General features: G+C 58.3%; 1 protein-coding gene across 3 annotated transcripts in view; it reads right to left on the bottom strand.

Moving 5' to 3' along the window:
* Nucleotides 1–506: 506 nt before the first annotated feature.
* The window catches only part of CACNA1S (calcium voltage-gated channel subunit alpha1 S), a 47,801-nt gene continuing 32,083 nt past the window's right edge, over nt 507–16,224 (bottom strand). The window contains exons 29-44 of one of the 3 annotated variants that reach the window (XM_075173952.1): nt 13,630–13,686; nt 11,579–11,707; nt 10,861–10,926; nt 10,261–10,352; nt 9,597–9,756; nt 8,916–9,043; nt 8,379–8,475; nt 6,898–7,000; nt 5,734–5,835; nt 5,488–5,612; nt 4,304–4,432; nt 3,356–3,555; nt 2,512–2,576; nt 1,934–2,043; nt 1,242–1,358; nt 507–994 (exon numbers count right to left, since the gene is read on the bottom strand). In XM_075173952.1, coding sequence (XP_075030053.1) covers nt 734–994; nt 1,242–1,358; nt 1,934–2,043; nt 2,512–2,576; nt 3,356–3,555; nt 4,304–4,432; nt 5,488–5,612; nt 5,734–5,835; nt 6,898–7,000; nt 8,379–8,475; nt 8,916–9,043; nt 9,597–9,756; nt 10,261–10,352; nt 10,861–10,926; nt 11,579–11,707; nt 13,630–13,686 — 1,941 coding nt within the window. In that variant the 3' untranslated portion in view covers nt 507–733. The remainder of the gene's footprint in view (nt 995–1,241; nt 1,359–1,933; nt 2,044–2,511; nt 2,577–3,355; nt 3,556–4,303; nt 4,433–5,487; nt 5,613–5,733; nt 5,836–6,897; nt 7,001–8,378; nt 8,476–8,915; nt 9,044–9,596; nt 9,757–10,260; nt 10,353–10,860; nt 10,927–11,578; nt 11,708–13,629; nt 13,687–16,224) is intronic. The other 2 variants (XM_075173953.1, XM_075173954.1) reach the window with 2 other exon arrangements.

Below are 16,224 nucleotides of genomic sequence, written 5' to 3'. Positions count from 1 at the left end.
TGCTTAGAGCCAGGGCTGCTGCACTGACCTGGACATGCTCTCACGCCTCTGCCCCATCCCCAGTTTCTTACCCAGCTGGGAGAGTGAGCCAAGAAGCCCCCAGGCCTCACTCTGGCACAAAGCCTGTGCCTGCCTGCTGCCCCAGCCCAAGGTAGATCTGTCCAAGCCACTTGTCCTCCTCCCCACTGGACAGGCTTGGCTGCGAGCGGGAGGAATAGGCTCCAGCAGAGATGTAAGGATGCTGGGTCCAGCTGCTGGGATACCAGGAGACCCCAGGAAGTCGGCACCCTCAAAATGGCTGGTTGAGGCATGAGCACTTGGAGCAGGGACAGACCTCCCTCAGCATGGGGAATGGAGGCTGCCACATGAATCACTGCCAGCTCCGGTTAAATGTGGTCTCGCATTTGCAGCCCACTCCCCAGGCTGGGCTAGGCAGCGAGCAGCCGTGGGCACAGGCTGTGCAGGCAGGGTGGCAGAGGAAGGAGGGGACATGAGAATCCACGGAGTCACACAGCAGAAACACTTTAATGACCTGTACAGCTCTTGCAAGACCCTGCTGGCACAGCATTGTCCTGTCCTGCACCAGCATCCTGAAGACCCGTCCCAAAAATCCTCCTGCAGCTGGACAAAGCCCACCAGGACCCCAGGCAGAGAGGGGGAGCAGCGCGGCATTGCTCCAGTAACCCCCTGCAAGCTCCTGAAGGGACCAGCATGGGCTGCATCGGCAGGTGGCTCACAGGCGAGTGGCAGCAATGGTCTTTTGGGAGGGGGCTGCGCGGAGTCCTGGAGAGCTGGCTGGTGATGCGACTGAGGTGTCATGGGGGGCAGAGCCAGTTTTTGTGCCTTGCAGTGTTTCTCTTCCCTTTAGCAGCTCCACGGCTGCTTTCTCTACTTCATCCATCTCCAGCTGGCTGCTGGCCGCCATCTCATCCCTCGTCACTGCTACGAAGGACGGGTCACGGGCCAGAGCCGCAAGGCCCCCGGAAATCAGAGCCTGCAGCAGAGGATGGGGTCACATCCCAATATGTGCTCAGTCTGTAGGAGTGTCCCTGGCTGCAGGCAGCCCACCCTCGCCTCCTTTTCCCTGCTGCTCTCTGCGCTGGCGCATACCTGCTGCTCAACTTCGTAGCTAAGCTTTGCCCTCCAACCTCCAACTTGGCATGAGCCTGGCACCCCTGCCAGCCCCGTTCACTCCCTGGCAGCCCTGCCTTTCCCTCTGCCAGGCTGTGCCCCTGCCTTACCTCCTGAATGAGAAAGGTGATGGCTGGGGTGGAGGATGTGCTTGGGTGACCGCTTTCACTCCACTGGTACCCTGAGCTGGATGTCGTTCCCGTCACAGTGCCATCCTCTCCGGGCAGCTGGGCAAGAGGAGCAAAAGAGCTGCAGCCTGGGCTTGGGCAATGCCCATGGAAGATCCCTCCCATGTTAATGTGGGGGCTGCAGGTCCTGTCCCCAGCCTGGACATGCACCCCCATCCTGCTGGAGCTCCTGGGTCCCGGGCACCTCCCACAATGGGACCAGCAGGGCCATGTGGGCAGAGGGAGCTGGGAATCAGCCCTTATCTCCTGCCCTGGCACTTGCCAGGCAATGAGGCACTGTGGCCAGCCAAGGACAGCCAGGACAGTGGGAGCAAGCCTGACGCACCCCTTTTTTCTGCCCTGGCTCTGGAGGCAGCCAGGGAGCCAGAGAGATGCTGCTTTGAGCTGTCCCAGCTTAGATGAGCACCTCGTGCCTGCTGCAGCAGTGGGGCAGGGACCCAGCTCCTTCCCCAAGCTGATCAGAAAGGAAAGCTCCAGCAAAGCTGGGTTCATGGCGGGGAGCCCTAGAGACCGGCTCCTCCCCAGCGTGGCTGTGACAGCCTTTTCCAGAAGGGGAGGGAGGTTCACCCATGCCACCCGCATTGCTGCCTCTGGACATACATTGCCCTCTTTACCTCCTGGGGGAGAAGGTGCAGCCCTGATGATGGGTGACACCCAGAGGTGGCCCCTTGCCTCCTGCTTGGCCTCCGTTGCAGTTTCTCCATTGATAAGGGGTGATTGCGCTCTGGGAGAGGGAAAGGTGGGGACATCAGAGCAAGGACACCACTGCCACCCAGAGCTGGGAACGGGTTAACCAGACTGGGGGAACCAAAGGATTTAGGAGTTCAGGACCAACCAAAGTCCCAGCGCCTGCCCACTGCCCCGTGCTGGCTCCTCACTTGCGGCTGGGAGGGATAAGTCCCTGTTTGTGGAAATGAATACAGTCCTGTGGCCCTGCTGCCTGGGGGTGGCCAGTCCTCCCCCAGCCCAAGGCACTGGTTCCATGCTCCATCACCCCGGAAGGTGGGAAGGTGGGAGGAGGGTCTCCTGGAGCTCCCCAGACAGGTCCCGCTGTGCTCAGGGCTCTCAGCTAACCTCCAAGTTGCTGGGGTCTGTGTCTCCTCCTCCTGCCTGCCAACATCAGCCCCTTCCTCCTACCCTGGCCCTTGGGCTGGTCCAGATCCCCCAGAAGAGGAATGATGCTGAGACTCACCCCGCACTGGACACCTGGGTGCTGCTGGCACCATCTTCCTCAGCACCTCGTCCTCGTACTCCATCCTGGCAAGGGCAGGCAGGTGGGTCAGCCTGAGCAGAGACCACGTGCTGAGACCAGCTCCACCCAGGGGTGCAGCCCTCCCCACCTTCTCCACCCTGGGGAATGCAGCTGGGGGGGCGGACCAGCAGGGGCACCTGGGATGGATGAACAGGATGGAGACCCCAAGAAGTAGGATTAAGTACATCCTCTTACATTGGTAACACTTGTCCCTTGTACTCGTGCCCAGGCAGGTGCTGGTGGCCCCTACCTGGGCCTTGGCACTCAGAGATTGGTGGGGAAGGGGGAAGGGTTGTTCCTGTGATCCCTGGAGCCCTGCTGTCCACCTCACGGCACAGAGATGAAGGAGTGATAGGAAGGACAACAAGGGCACGTAGGGAGTCACACACACTGACGTGCGGAGCCACACACCAGCCCTGGAGCTACCCTGCATGTTCTGGGGACATCTCTGGCAGTGCCAATTTGAGGCCCAGGGACCAGCGAGGGGTATCTGCCCTCCCTGTCCCCTTGCCTGGGCCCTGCCTCACACCCCAAGGGCTGAATTTCTGCATAAAGCTCCTGTGTCCATGGAGCCACTTCCATGGCCAGCGCTCGATTCCTTCCCCAGTCTTCAGGGACCTCGCTGCTGCAACTCAGCCACTTCTCCAGACCTTACCTGTCCATGAAGAGCCCCTGGGCAAGACCGATGTGCAGCCAGCCGCCAGCACAGCCTCACTGGGAGCTGCCGGGCACTGCCCAGCTCTACCCCTCCTGGTCTGCCCACGGGAGGCTCACCAGCCCTTACCCCTCCAGCCGGTCGTTGCTGTTGGCATTGTTGACGTTGGTGTTGCCTTCCTGGGGGAAGTCATCAAGGAAGACGGGGGAGTCGAGGTCCTCACTGCCCACCTCTGTGAACTGCAGGGGCCTCTGGCTGGCCACGTGGTGCTGCAGGGGGCTGCTGGGCTCTAGGAAGCTGTCGACCTGGCCAAACAAGCCACCTGTCCTCTGCAACCAACAGGGAGGACATCAAGGGAGGCTTGGAGCTCTGGGCTGCTCTGGGGCCATTCCCATGGAAGGAGACATGAGGGATGCCTTGTGGGAACAATGGTCTCTATGCTCATCTCTCTGCTTGAGCCTCGCAGACCACACATTTTCAAAAGCCTCACTGCCCAGTTTCCCACGTGGGGAAACTGAGGCACTGAGGGCTGATGGTCACGCAGCAGCACTGGGATGAGAGCCAGCCCTGTACATGACAAATCCTGCCACTTCTGTGGGACAGCATGAGCCGGTGACACCTCTGGACACAGCAGGAGGTGCAACCCTGCAACACCACAGCTGCCCAGGCTCTCTCAAAGACTCCCAGGGAGTGGGAAGTGAATCTGTTCCTGCTTTGGTGATGATGACACCTGAGCTGTCCTGCCTTAGCTGGCAGAAGGTGTGAAGGGGGCCCACCAAACCTGTGGGTAAACATTCAGCACACCCCTGCCAGGCATATGAGCAGGGTCCTTTTACAGAGGAGAAACTGAGGCAGAGAACAGGTTGCCCAGAATGACTCAGCTAGGATGTCCCGATGCTCAGGGAAAGAAAAGAATTGCTGATCCATCCTTGTGGTCCACACTGTCTTTCATGGTCAGGCTCACCTCTGTGGACTGTCCTCCAGCTGCTGGCAGCCATGCTGACCCACCACCAGCACATTGAAATGGGGGCTGGGTGGGACCACCACCACCTGGGGTGCCCTGAGGGCTGCACTCACCCTGTATATCCCTTCCTCCATGGCAGCCTCCACCATTGCTCTTTCCAGCTCCTCCTCAGCAGTCAGGTCCCCAGAAATGGCCCGATGGATTTCAGGAGCGGCTTCTTCTTCAATGCTCCTCAGCCCAGCCTGGTGGGGACAAGAAGGCATGGCTGGATGTGGCCTGGCCTCACCACCCGTCTCACTTTGGGCTTTGGAGAGGGAAACATGATGAAGCATGCTTACCTGGTAAGCCATGCTGCCCTGCCAGGTCTCCTACCAGGGACAGGCCATGGGTCACCCTACAGCTGGCTGGATCTGTGCTTGGTGAAACAGCTTCTGGTCCCACAAAGGTGTATGCCAAGGGCAGCCTGATGAAGGATCGGGCTGGTGGTGCCCAAGGGGTAGCTGTGCCTTTGTCCCTGATCTGGAGATATCTGATCTGGGGTCTGGCTCTTTTCCTTGCCTTGCACCTTTGGGGCCTGGTATTTTATCTCTACAAGTGATTTCCTCCCTATAACGTCAGGAGGGGCTGGGGACATCCCAGCTGCTCTGGCCAGGCACATAAATCCTCTCCCATCCCACCGTGACAGCATCCTTCAGGGCTGCTGTGCGGGCTTCTCTGACTGCAGTGGTCCTGCTCAAGATCAGCCAGATAACCCCTCTCTACCTGATGTTGCACTAGGCAATGAGAGATGAGACAGAGAGCACCAGGCACACAGAACTATCTGCAACACTGCTAAGGTGAGGAAAGGGAGAAGGCCCTGGGAATGGAGAAGAGTAAATGGATAAGGGCCTGGATGAACAGCATTCAGCCCAGACATTGCTCTGTGGTGGGAGTTTCCAGGTCTTAAAACTGCTTGGTGAGGCATCAGAACCTGCTGAGTCCTCTCTGTGGCTGAAGTCAGCGGGGCAGAGAGTCAAAAGTCTCCTTTGCTTCTGGAGTCATCTGCACCCTGGAGACTAAGGTCACCCTCAGCGGTGGGTGCTCATGGCCAGTTCAGCACTGGTTCGCTTGGGGCCACCTCATTTCCAGAGCCTGAGGCACAGAGGTCCCTATATATCATTGCAGCTCTGTCTCTCTAAGTCACCCTGGACTTTCCTGAGCTGGGGGATGCCTCTTCCCTGATCTGCAGAGCTCCCCACCATACCCTGCCTGCCCCCAGGAAGGGTCACCCCTCCAACACCACCCACACGCTACCAACCTGGATCTCCACAGGGTTCTTCTTGGGCCGGTACCCGTAATACTCCTCTTGGCGCTTCATGAACTTCCTGAAATGCTCTTGGATGAGGAAAGTAGCATAGAATTTGCCCACCGTCACCTCATCATCTAGAAGGGAGGAAGCCAACCTGACGATACCGCCTATCACAAGGCTCTGAGTTGTCAGAGCAGCTGAGACCCCAACCAGGTGTTGCTCTGCCCCTCAGGGAAGTGCCATCAGATGACGTACCTCCAATAGGTGGGATGACCTGGTCCAAAAGCTTCATACTCGTACGCTTCCAGATTTTTTTGATAATGGCTCTGAGCTCCTCATTGGCTTGCTCAAAGTTACCTGCGAGAAAAGCGAGGCAGAGCGGTTCATTCCCAGGGGAACGTGAACATGAGTAAAGACAAAGCTGTGAAAACCTGGCCAGACTCCTCCAGGTGTGACAGCTCCTCTCCACCCTCCCTACGCAGCAAAAATGATCTTTGTAAGAATGAAGCTTTGATTTTAGCAAAAAGACTTTAACTATAGAGTGAGTCAGACCTAGCAAACAGGTGGAGCGTTAGTGCCACTGTCTCTGTTCTGGTGATCCCAGTCTGTCCCCATACATGCTCCGCGATTTCCTGTGCTCCTCCCAGAGCTGCCTGCACTGTGCTGGAGGCCACGTTCCCCTCCCCAGCTGGAGGGAAGGCACCCGTGCCACGCTGCTGGAAGATGCCAGCCCCAGTGGCCCACCACTGCCCAGCCTCATCTCCTGCTGGAGCTGGCTGCCCCAGCCCAGCCACAGAGCCGCTCGTGTGATACTGCCTAACCTACAGGCATGGAAACTAGCTGGTGTGGCATCTTCCCAAAGCAGGGCTTTGCAAACCATGCTGCTGGCATGTGTGAAAGCAACTCCTCCCCAGCACAGCTAAATTCAAAGAGGATCTACTCCCTTCCATTCCAGTCTGAGATTGTAAATGCATGGGAAAATGTAAAACTGGAGCAGGTGGTGCTATGCTGGGGGCAGGGGGACATCAGACTACACTCAACAGTGCATGAAGGGAGGCCGGTGGCTGTGCATTATGGCAAGGATGGGAACTGGGTCAGAACCGCTCCTGAGCTGTTCAGGGTGAAGTTATGCAGCTGGGGTGGCATTGGTTCACTCTTCAGGGCTGCAACACTTGTGCCTGCAACTAATAATGTCCTCCAGGCTTGGCCTGAGCAGCCCCATGCCTGCACCCATGGTCTCTGGTCCAATGAGATAATTAATGGCATGAAGCCAAGGGTTGCACCAGAGGGTCTAGGCCCCATAGGCAAGTGCCCTGAGGTCCCTGAACAGAATCGGGGAATGGTGTGTAACCAGCACCCTGCAGCACAAGGACAGGGTCCACCCATCAGGCCACAGAGGCAGACAGGAGCATCACTTACCTTCTGTCTTGATCTTGAGGGCTGTCCTCACCAGCGCAAAGAGGGTTGCATTGAAAGTGACAGTGCCATCGCTGTTCAGGGGCATGTTCATGCACACTAGACGCTGCACAGCAAACCAACAACTGTGACCCCAGGCAGAAGAGCAGGCCGGCAGCTCCCCGTAAATGGCCCTCCCTGCCCCGGAGGGCAACCATGCTGGCCAGGGAGAGGTTCTGCTCGGGGCACTGAGCTGCCAGCAAAGGAGCCTCCCAGCTCTGCCTGCTCTGCCCAGGCCCACGGGGCTCTGCACCACTGCTTGGCAGCGCACGGGTCAGGGGCAGCGACATCACTCATCCTAACCAGCCAGCTAAACCAGACCAGGCTGCGGGGAGAGCCAGGTCAGATCTGTGAAAATAACCCAATCTATGGGGCACTGGTGCTACGGGAGAAAATCATAGAATCATAGAAACATTTAGCTTGGAAAAGACTTTTAAGATCATCAAGTCCAACCGTTAAGCTAACACTGCCAAGTCCACCACTAAACCATGTCCCTAAGTGCCACATCTACACGTCTTTTAAATACCATCAAGGATGGTGACTCAACCACTTCCCTGGGCAGCCTGTTCCAATGCTTGATAACTCTTTCAGTGAAGAAATATTTCCCAATATCCAATCGAAACCTCCCCTGGGGCAACTTGAGGCTGTTTCCCCTCATCCGATCACTTGCTAATTGGGAAAAGAGACCGACACCCACCTCATTACAACCTCCTTTCAGGTAGTTGTAGGGAGTGATAAGGTCTCCCCTCAGCCTCCTTTTCTCCAGACTAAACAACCAGCCAGCAAGAGACACAGCATTGCTCCCAGGTAGATGGGAGTCATTCTGCATTGCGCTCCACCTTCCAAAAAGTGCCCCAGGCTGCTGTAAGGGATCTGGGGATCAAACCTTGTAATGAGTTTGCCCCTTAAAGTTACCCTCGTAATGAGGGTTTACACCAGTGCCTGAGCCCCTGCCCTGGATTTGTGCAGAATGAGCTAAGCCGGGAAAAGTGTACTCATGCCTAACAGAGCCGGCGTTTCCAGCTCCCTCAATGCTATCAGCCCTTGGAAACAAACTTCTGCAGCCCAGTTGATGTGGCCAGGTACTCAGGCCCAGCATTGCCCTCCTGCACCCCAGTGTGGCTTGGGAGCCCCTCTGCACTGAGGGCTCCAGGTCGGGCAGAGACTAGCCCCCCAGGGCCATCCCCCTCGGTGTGCGGGTGAGCACAGGCAAGTCCTTATCTTCAGGACCCTGAAACACATCAGCTCCATGCAGGTTAACCGTGCCTCTCCTTGCCTCCAGAATACTCCCCTCCATTAAACACCAGAGGCCAGAGCATGCATATAAAACATGAGACTGGGAAGCTGGCTGGATTGTCACCCTCAGCCTCCCTGGGGAGGATGCAGACACAGCTTGGGGAAGGTGTCCCTGTGCCCACACACCCTGCCACCCCCTTGGCTTTTACCTTACAAGCTACACGGTGTGGGCAGAACTTCCCGAAGCCCAGGGGAGGCTGGATACGTCTCAGCAGAGTCACGACATCCAAGTGTTTGATCCTGCCCCTGCGGAGGCAACAAACTGCATCAGCAGTGTGGTGGCAGACATGGGGGACAGTGGTTCAGACGGGGGCTGGGAAGGGTTCATCCTTGTGGCCCGCCCCGTGCTCCTGCGGTGGGCAAATCCCTACACTTCCCTGTGCTCCTCTTGGGGAAAGCAGCTGTTCCCTGTGGCACTAGACAGCAGATAAAGGTCTGCACCGGCATGGGAAGGGTTGGCAGCATCACCAGGGCTGGATGAAGAGGGGACTGGGAGTCTCCTGTCCCCAAACATTCTGATGGCCTGTATCAGCCCTGGAATATGCTGGCAAGTCCACATTCACCTCTGAGATGCTGGGATCTAACTCTTAGTGTCACAGCTCACACTGCCATGCGTGTCTCAGGGCAGCCCAGCCCAGCCTCCCCATGGACCATCCCTTCTGTGCCGCTCACTCCCTGGCACTCACTTGGCCTCGGGGTCATACTCAGCCCAGATCCGTTTGAACTCGTCCAGGTGATGGGGCCCAAGGATGGACCAGTCGCGTGTGAGGTAGTCAAAGTTGTCCATGATGACGGCCACAAAGAGATTAATGATCTGAGGGCAGAGGAGCGGGTGTGAAGGACGCAAGTTAGGGCAGGGCCAAGCACTCAGCAGGTCCGTGGGCAGAGGGACAGCGACAGCCCTTGCAGCTGGCAGCACAGAGCAGGGCAGTGCTGCCCGCGGGCCCCGGCCAGGGCCATGGAAAAACGCAGGCAGACGCGTTCAGGAGAAGAAGGGGCTTGGGTTCCCCTGGAGCCAGAGGAGGCTGTGGGTCACCCCATGCAGGGACGGGCCTCCCACCCAAGGAGATCATGTGAAAGGCCGCAGCAGGCACAGGGCACCTCCTCCCTCTCTACCCTTGCAAGAGCCAACACAGACACATTTGGACAGCAGCACATGGGGGCTGTGGGAAGGAACTACCGGGGGATCCTGGGCCCCAGAGGAGTGCATTGCCAGGTTTCAGCATGGCTGGGTAGATGGGCTGGGAGATGATGCCCCTGGGAAGAGAGTGCTGTGGGCTCAGCCCCACGAGATGCAAGGCGAACACCAGGGGCTGCCCAGGGCCAGGACAGGGGTGCCAAAGGGAGCCCCGTGGGAGCCGGCATACCAGGAAGGCGCAGAGCATGTAGAAGCTGATGAAATAGAAGTAGGCGAAGCCCGTGCCGCAGGTGTACTCCTCGCCCTCGGCAAAGTCTGACTCAGGGTCACACAGCTTGCCGTAGCTGCAGTCCAGCAGGATCTCCTGCCAGGCCTCGCCGGTCGCACACCTGGGGAGAGCGGATGCCTGCTGGTCCCTGTCTGTCCTGGACATAAGCTGGGCACGCAGGAAGGGCCGTGGCCAGCCCAGCACACAGGGGAACGGGGAGCCACTGTGAAAGGAGCGGTCAGGATCCTGGGCTTGCTGTGCTGCTGTGGGGAGTCTGCTATTGAAAGTTCTAAAAAGTGAAGTGTTTGGAGTCAAGGAAAGCCTTGGGCTGAGCTCTTGCTTCCCCTTGAGCTTCCTCACAATTCACAAATTAAAATCCAGTCTGGGACGGAAACATTCAGAATAGAAACCGCGAAGTGCCCCTCTCGCCTGCAGCTCAGCCACACCAGGTAAACCGACAGCCATTCCTGAAATGCTTTCACTGCTGCAAGAGATTTTTCTGTAGGGCAAAAAAGAAATCAGCTACAGAAATGCTGGTCTCCCTCACTCCAAGCTAGTGGGCTCCCATGCCGACCCTGAGCCTTGCTACGTTCTGGAGCTGCTCGCTCACCAAGACAAGACTGACCTGAAGAGCAGCAACACAGCTTGTGGAAAGGTTTGGAAGTTGTTGTTTCGGTTGATCTGGGTCCCGTCCACCATGGCGATCTTCCCAAACATCTGTAAATCACATTGTCAGGTCCCCAGCACCCTTTCTCAGGAACTGACCACCCTTCAGAGCACCCCTGTCCCTGAGCTCTTCTTCCTCTTGTTTACTTGCCTTTGGGTGTCCCCAAAAGAGACTGAGACCAGGGTGTGGCTGCTCTGGGGCTCATGAGCTCCTTGGACATTCCTGCCTATGCTGAAAATGCCCCGGTCTACGCTGCACTTCATCCGGACCAAGGAGACAAGGTCTTATGAACCAGGCACAAGTACTGGTGACTGTGTGTCTAGCTTGTGCCATTGACTCCAAAAGTGCTATTTGCTGCATGCCTCAGTTTCCCTAGCTGCAGCCTAGGGATGTTGGGGCTGTAAGCGTCCTTGGAGACCAGGGTAAAATGGTCCCATCATGTGCAAAGTCGTAGGGAGTGCCTGGCAGAGGACCTAGTCCCTCTCCATCCCAACTCCCCAGATGCTATCAGGTTCAGGGCATCTGTTCAAGACCAAATCCCACCCCTGTGCCTCTCACCTGCATCCCGATCACAGCATAGATGAAAAAAAGCATCACAATCAGCAGGGCTACGTAGGGCAGAGCCTGTGACAAAAGGACCATGGCTCGTGTGAGACACCAGCCCAGCACCAAGGCAACCCAGGGACAGAAGGTTGGGTCTGGAGCTACTGCATGAGGCCAGCATCCAGGCATCCATGTGGGGAGGGGACAGCTTACTTTCTGCCTGTTCCTCTAACCACCCTCCCACTAGCCCCACTCTCCAGTTCTCATGCCAGCCCCAAAGGGAGCACCGGATCTCTGCAGCCGGGACAAAGGCTGAGCACAACCCAGGGATGCCCAGGGCTGAGGGAGCTGCCCAGGCTCAGGGGCTGTGTGCTGAGATGCTGCAGCATGCCCTTGAGCTACTCGCTTGGTGCAGAGCCCAGCCTTGCTGGGACCAGGGCTGATGGGCCCAGGCAGGCCCTGCCTGCTTGCTCAGCCCAGCGGTGTCTCAGGCTCTGACCCACAGTGGCGTCAGCCAGGGAGACCTCCCCACATCTCCCCACCCATACAGGCAATGTTCTCCTACACAGCACAAGCCTCTGGTCCAATCTGAGGCCAGCAGACCGCCAGCACTGGAGCTTTCCTCCTCTGCCTGGTGAGGACAGGCTGGTCGCCCAGCTAGCCTGAGGATCAGAGCTTGCTGCCAGCCCAGGGCATGTCCTTGTCTGAGAGGGGAGCACTGTTCCTCACATACCTGGAAGGACTTGATGAAGGTCCACAGGAGGGTCCTGACACCTTCCCCCCGGCTCAGCAGCTTCACCAGCCGCATCACCCGGAACAGTCGGAAGAAAGTGATGGAGACGCGGGAGTTCTCATCAGAGTCCTGCAGGCAGAGCACAACACCTGGAGGGCAGCTTGGAGGTGCTGATGCCTCCAGGCAGACAAGGCGGGGAAGGGTAATGAAATTCCCCCACCAGGCACCAGTCATGGTCACTACAGCCCGTGCCTGCACGGAGGACCAGACTGCAAAGGGGATGTGCTGGCACTTTCCCTCCAGCCTTCCCAATGAGCTCATCTCCCCAGCTTCATTGTCTCACATCTATGGCCCCCCCTGCCCGGGCTGCTCCGGGACGCCTGGTTATGGGTATGAGAGCAATCCCGTTAGCTAGGGGGATGGGACACTGCAGGGGGAAAGGCATGCTGCAACACAGGCTGGGAGAGTTGTGCTGTTCACCGCACACCAGAGAGGGCCACCCAAGGACAGGCTCAGGGCCCTCCAGGCTCGCGCCCAGCACGTGCCATTTGGGAGGCTCCCATCTCAGGGCCTATTTTTAAGGTGAGCTGTAGGCCAGGCACCAGGCACACAAAGGGTTAATGATGGCTGTTTAAGCACAGAAAGGTTGGTTTGAGAATGTCCCAGCAGGGCCTGCAAGGACCAAAGGAGGGACTGAGGGCCGGGTGGCTCTGGGGGGGTGCTGCCCAGAGCCATCCCCACCTGCAGTAATGCCTACTCTCTTGGAGGGGCGAACAGCCATGTCCCAGGGCTGGGGACTCCTGGGTTCAGAGCAGAACAGGCAGGCAGGAGGGGAGCCAGCAGGCACAGCTCCTGGGCTCAAAGGGCCAGGTTTCATCTGGGAGCACCTGGGACATTGGCAGTTGGAGATGCTGGGGGCTCGGTCACCTGCTCCCTTGGTTGCTCTGGCACAGCACAGCCTCAGCCCCAGCCTCTGCCACCAGGAACCTGCCTCCGCCAGGCACTGTCGATCCCGACTCCACTGCCCCCTCGGCCTCCCAGAGCTTTAATGCTGCCACTGGATCCCCCTCACTCCCACCATCCAGCACACCCGCCCTCAGCTATTTCAGGGCAACAAAACCCAGCTGTAAACACCCCTCCCAGCAGCTCCAGCTTCCCTAGTCTGGCATTTCTGAGTTCCCAGGGCTGCATTGGAAAACACCATCTCCTCTCCCCACCCCTTTCTTTTGCCTTTCGCTCTTCTAGTACCTAGCACCTGCCCAGGGAGCACAGTGGTCAGGAACATCTCATCAGCTCCAGCGCACCATGTTCCCACCACTGGGACCTGGGCAGTGCGCGGCGAAGGCCAGCTTGCCCTCCGCAGTTCCCAGCACCAGGGCCCCGGGAGCCCTGGGAAGAGGCTCCAGCACGTGGGACCCTGCAGCCAGCCCCTCCTCATTTTCAGAGCTCCTACAGAGCTCCTAGGGGCCAACCCAGGGCACCCCACCCCACTGCACCCCCATGGTGATCTCAGCGCAGGGCTTGGCCCACTCAGGCCCCCAGCACATCAGGCCAGCAGCCACAGGCCAGCACACCCAGCTCCCTGGGGGGAGGTACGGCACAAGAGTTGCCCCTTTAACCATTTCTCCAGCTAACAGCATCAGAGGCTGCATTTGCGCAGGCAAATCCCTTCAGGCCTTACACAGACGGGGTGATGGTCAGAGGAACCAAAGCCAACTGTCCTGCCCTCAACAGCCAGGGACACCTTTGCTAGATGCTCTGTTCAAGTCAGATATCGCAGTGCTGGGGGTGGGATGGTGGAGGGCAGGGACCCAGGAGGGCTGGGGAACAGCCTGGCACATCTCAGGGTGGGAAGGGGTGTCTGTGGGGGGGTGTCTTGCCCCGCGTCCCTTTCAGCAAGGGGAGGGCTACACCCCAGAGAGAGCAGCTGGGTCTGGTGTGTCTTAATGACATGCAGGACACATGCAAACACGGGCCACAGGCACGCTAGCACGGCCATGGGCAGCGAAGGGGAGAGGGATGCACCACAAGCACATGCAGCTGATATTTACAATGCTATCACAGCCTCCGCCAAGGCAGTACAATCCGCCACTGGATGCAAGAACAGTCTGTCAAGAGAACAACAGAGTCAGCAGGAGAAGTGAGGCAGGAATGAGAGGGAGGGAGGGACTGGTGATTGCAGAAGAAGACACAGACACAGAAGAAAGAGTAAGATGGAAACTGGGGACAAGAGCAGGAGCATAGGGGAAGGACAGGCAGAGTCCCACCATCACTCAGGCTCACAGACAAAGCAACGTGACTTTTGAGGGGCAGAGGCAGCAGATGGATAGCCAGGGAAACATACTGATCGTGAGGGACTTACCCACTTCTGCGTCCCATTGCATCTCACTTGCTGTGACATACATGTCTGGGGCAGGGGTGTATGGGCCAGGAAATCTGGGCCAAAGTTCAGGACTGTGTAATTTTGCTGCCTCCCATGGACACCCCCAGGTCAGGCCCAGGGCTGTGCCAGGTGGGATCTGGAAGTAAGTTGACCAGCTCAAGCCAACCCACGGCTCCTTCCCAGCAAGCTGGGTGCTCTCAGCATGACTGCTTGGACACCGCGACGAAACCAGTGCAGGTTTGCTGGGAGCAAGCACCGAGACTGGTAGTCCCATGAGTTGGTAGAAGGCAAACCACTGCCCAGCACGGTTCACCCACTAACCGAGAGGCAGGAATTGCTGGTCTGCATGCACATCGGCGCACGCAGGGCATACGCATTCACACGCAAAGGAGTGCTCGCTCTCACACACAAACACACGTGCACACAAACCCTTGAAGCTCCTCAAAGCTACCCAGAGATGCACTCCTCTCTGCAGAGAGCCTGGGATACTCTGGGGCAGGGGGACTCCTTCCCAGTGCAGACACAATACCTGACCCTCGGTGGGGTGGCCCAGCCCCAGCACCCCCTGCACAGACGAGGGTCGTTCCTGGGGGCACAGCCAGCGATTGCAAGAAGCTTTGGGTAGGTTGGGAGGGTCGGCCCTTGCAAAGGGGCTGAGCTTCCAGGGCAGGCAGTGGCAGAAGTGACACAGCAGCATGGACACTGCCAGCCCCCTACACTTCAGAGGTTGGGGTAGCACTGCCAGAGGGGCCTCCATCCCTACTTCCCTCTTGCCCCAGACCCCTCAATACCCCCTGGGATCTTGGGGGAACTCAATAATTGAACAACCGTGAGGATCTGGCTGTGGTGGCCAGCAGAGGGCTCCTGACAGCACAACTCTCCCCACTGCCTCACCCTGACAGCCACACACAGAGACGTGAGGGAGGAGAAAAGAGGCAGAATGGAAAGAGAGAGGAGAGGACAGACTTTGCAAACCAGAGTCGAGTGCCTAGGTGCCACCAGAAATGGCTCAGCTGCTGCGAGGTGTCACCCGCCACCTAGCACCGTGGTGCAGGCTTGTTTTGTGAAGGCCACCCTCCTGAAAACACTGTAGCCCCCAAGGTCTGCCTGCACCAGCAAGGTGATCTATGATGAGTGCAGCGGTTACAAACAGCTCCTGGGGACCAGAGGTAACAGACCCACCTTGCACTGATCTCTCAGCAGGGAGGAGACTTGCCGGAAGGGGAGGTGAGGTTGCCCCCCTGCCTCCTAATCCTAATCCCCCTGCACATCACCAGATGGCTGGGAAAAGCTTGGTGATGCTGGGAGAGATGTGGGCTGGATGGAGAAGAAAGCACATGGAGGAAGGGTGGGGCAGCCATGAGAGGCTCTGCTCTCAGGAGGGGACATAGATGGTCACTGGGGCATGAGACCTGCCAGAGCAGGACTGCCTGTGACGGAGGTCCCTGAAGAGCTTGGGGGACTGGGAGGGGAGACCAGTGCTCTTAGTGCCCCAGCACCCAGACCTGGGGAGAGGACCAGGGAAGCTCAGGCCATATAGGACCATTCTTGAAATCCTGCCTGGCCTTCTGCACAGCCCTGCCAGTGCCAACGGTGTTGTGGCACACAAAGCAGTCCCTGCCAGCCCAGCCAAGGCACCACCTCTGGGTACCTGTGACCTGTGTCCCTGGGCATCCCCACAGACCCATGGCCGAGCACAGCAATACCTTGGCGCCTGTGCTAACTGACCCGGTCTCTCACTCCACAGGGGTTGAAAATCTCGGCCCAGTGCAGGGCCTTGAGCACCCTTTGAACTTCATTTCTGAGTGACAACAGGATGCGGACGGAGGTGGCACACTAGGAAATGATACCCTACAGACAATGGGAAACCAGGTCACAGGTGCAGAGAGCTGGGGGGCCAAGGATGGGGTCCTGGAGGACCTGGTAACAGATTAAAGCTGCTGGCACTGGCATGAAATCTGGGTGCTCATCAAGGCTGAGAAGCCCAGAGGCTAGAGGATGGCAGTATTAGTGTGCAGGGAGGAGCATGTTGCTGTCACAGGGGAAGAAGGTGGATGGTTTTGCTCATCCCAACTCTGTGAGGCCTGGACCACCCCCCAGAGAAGAAGGTGACCACCACCAAGGGCCCCTGAACACCCTCTCCTCCCTGGCATAGAGAACGGCTGAAGGTCACCCTGCGCAGGGGTGGCAATGGCATCAGCTCTGCCAGACACAGCCCTGCAGCGCACCAGACCTGGCAAGTCCTGCTCCTGAGAGGAGATGG

This window comes from Calonectris borealis, chromosome 26, assembly GCF_964195595.1.
Source record: "Calonectris borealis chromosome 26, bCalBor7.hap1.2, whole genome shotgun sequence".
Lineage (NCBI taxonomy): Eukaryota > Metazoa > Chordata > Aves > Procellariiformes > Procellariidae > Calonectris > Calonectris borealis.
This window is presented reverse-complemented; position numbering and strand designations above follow the sequence as displayed.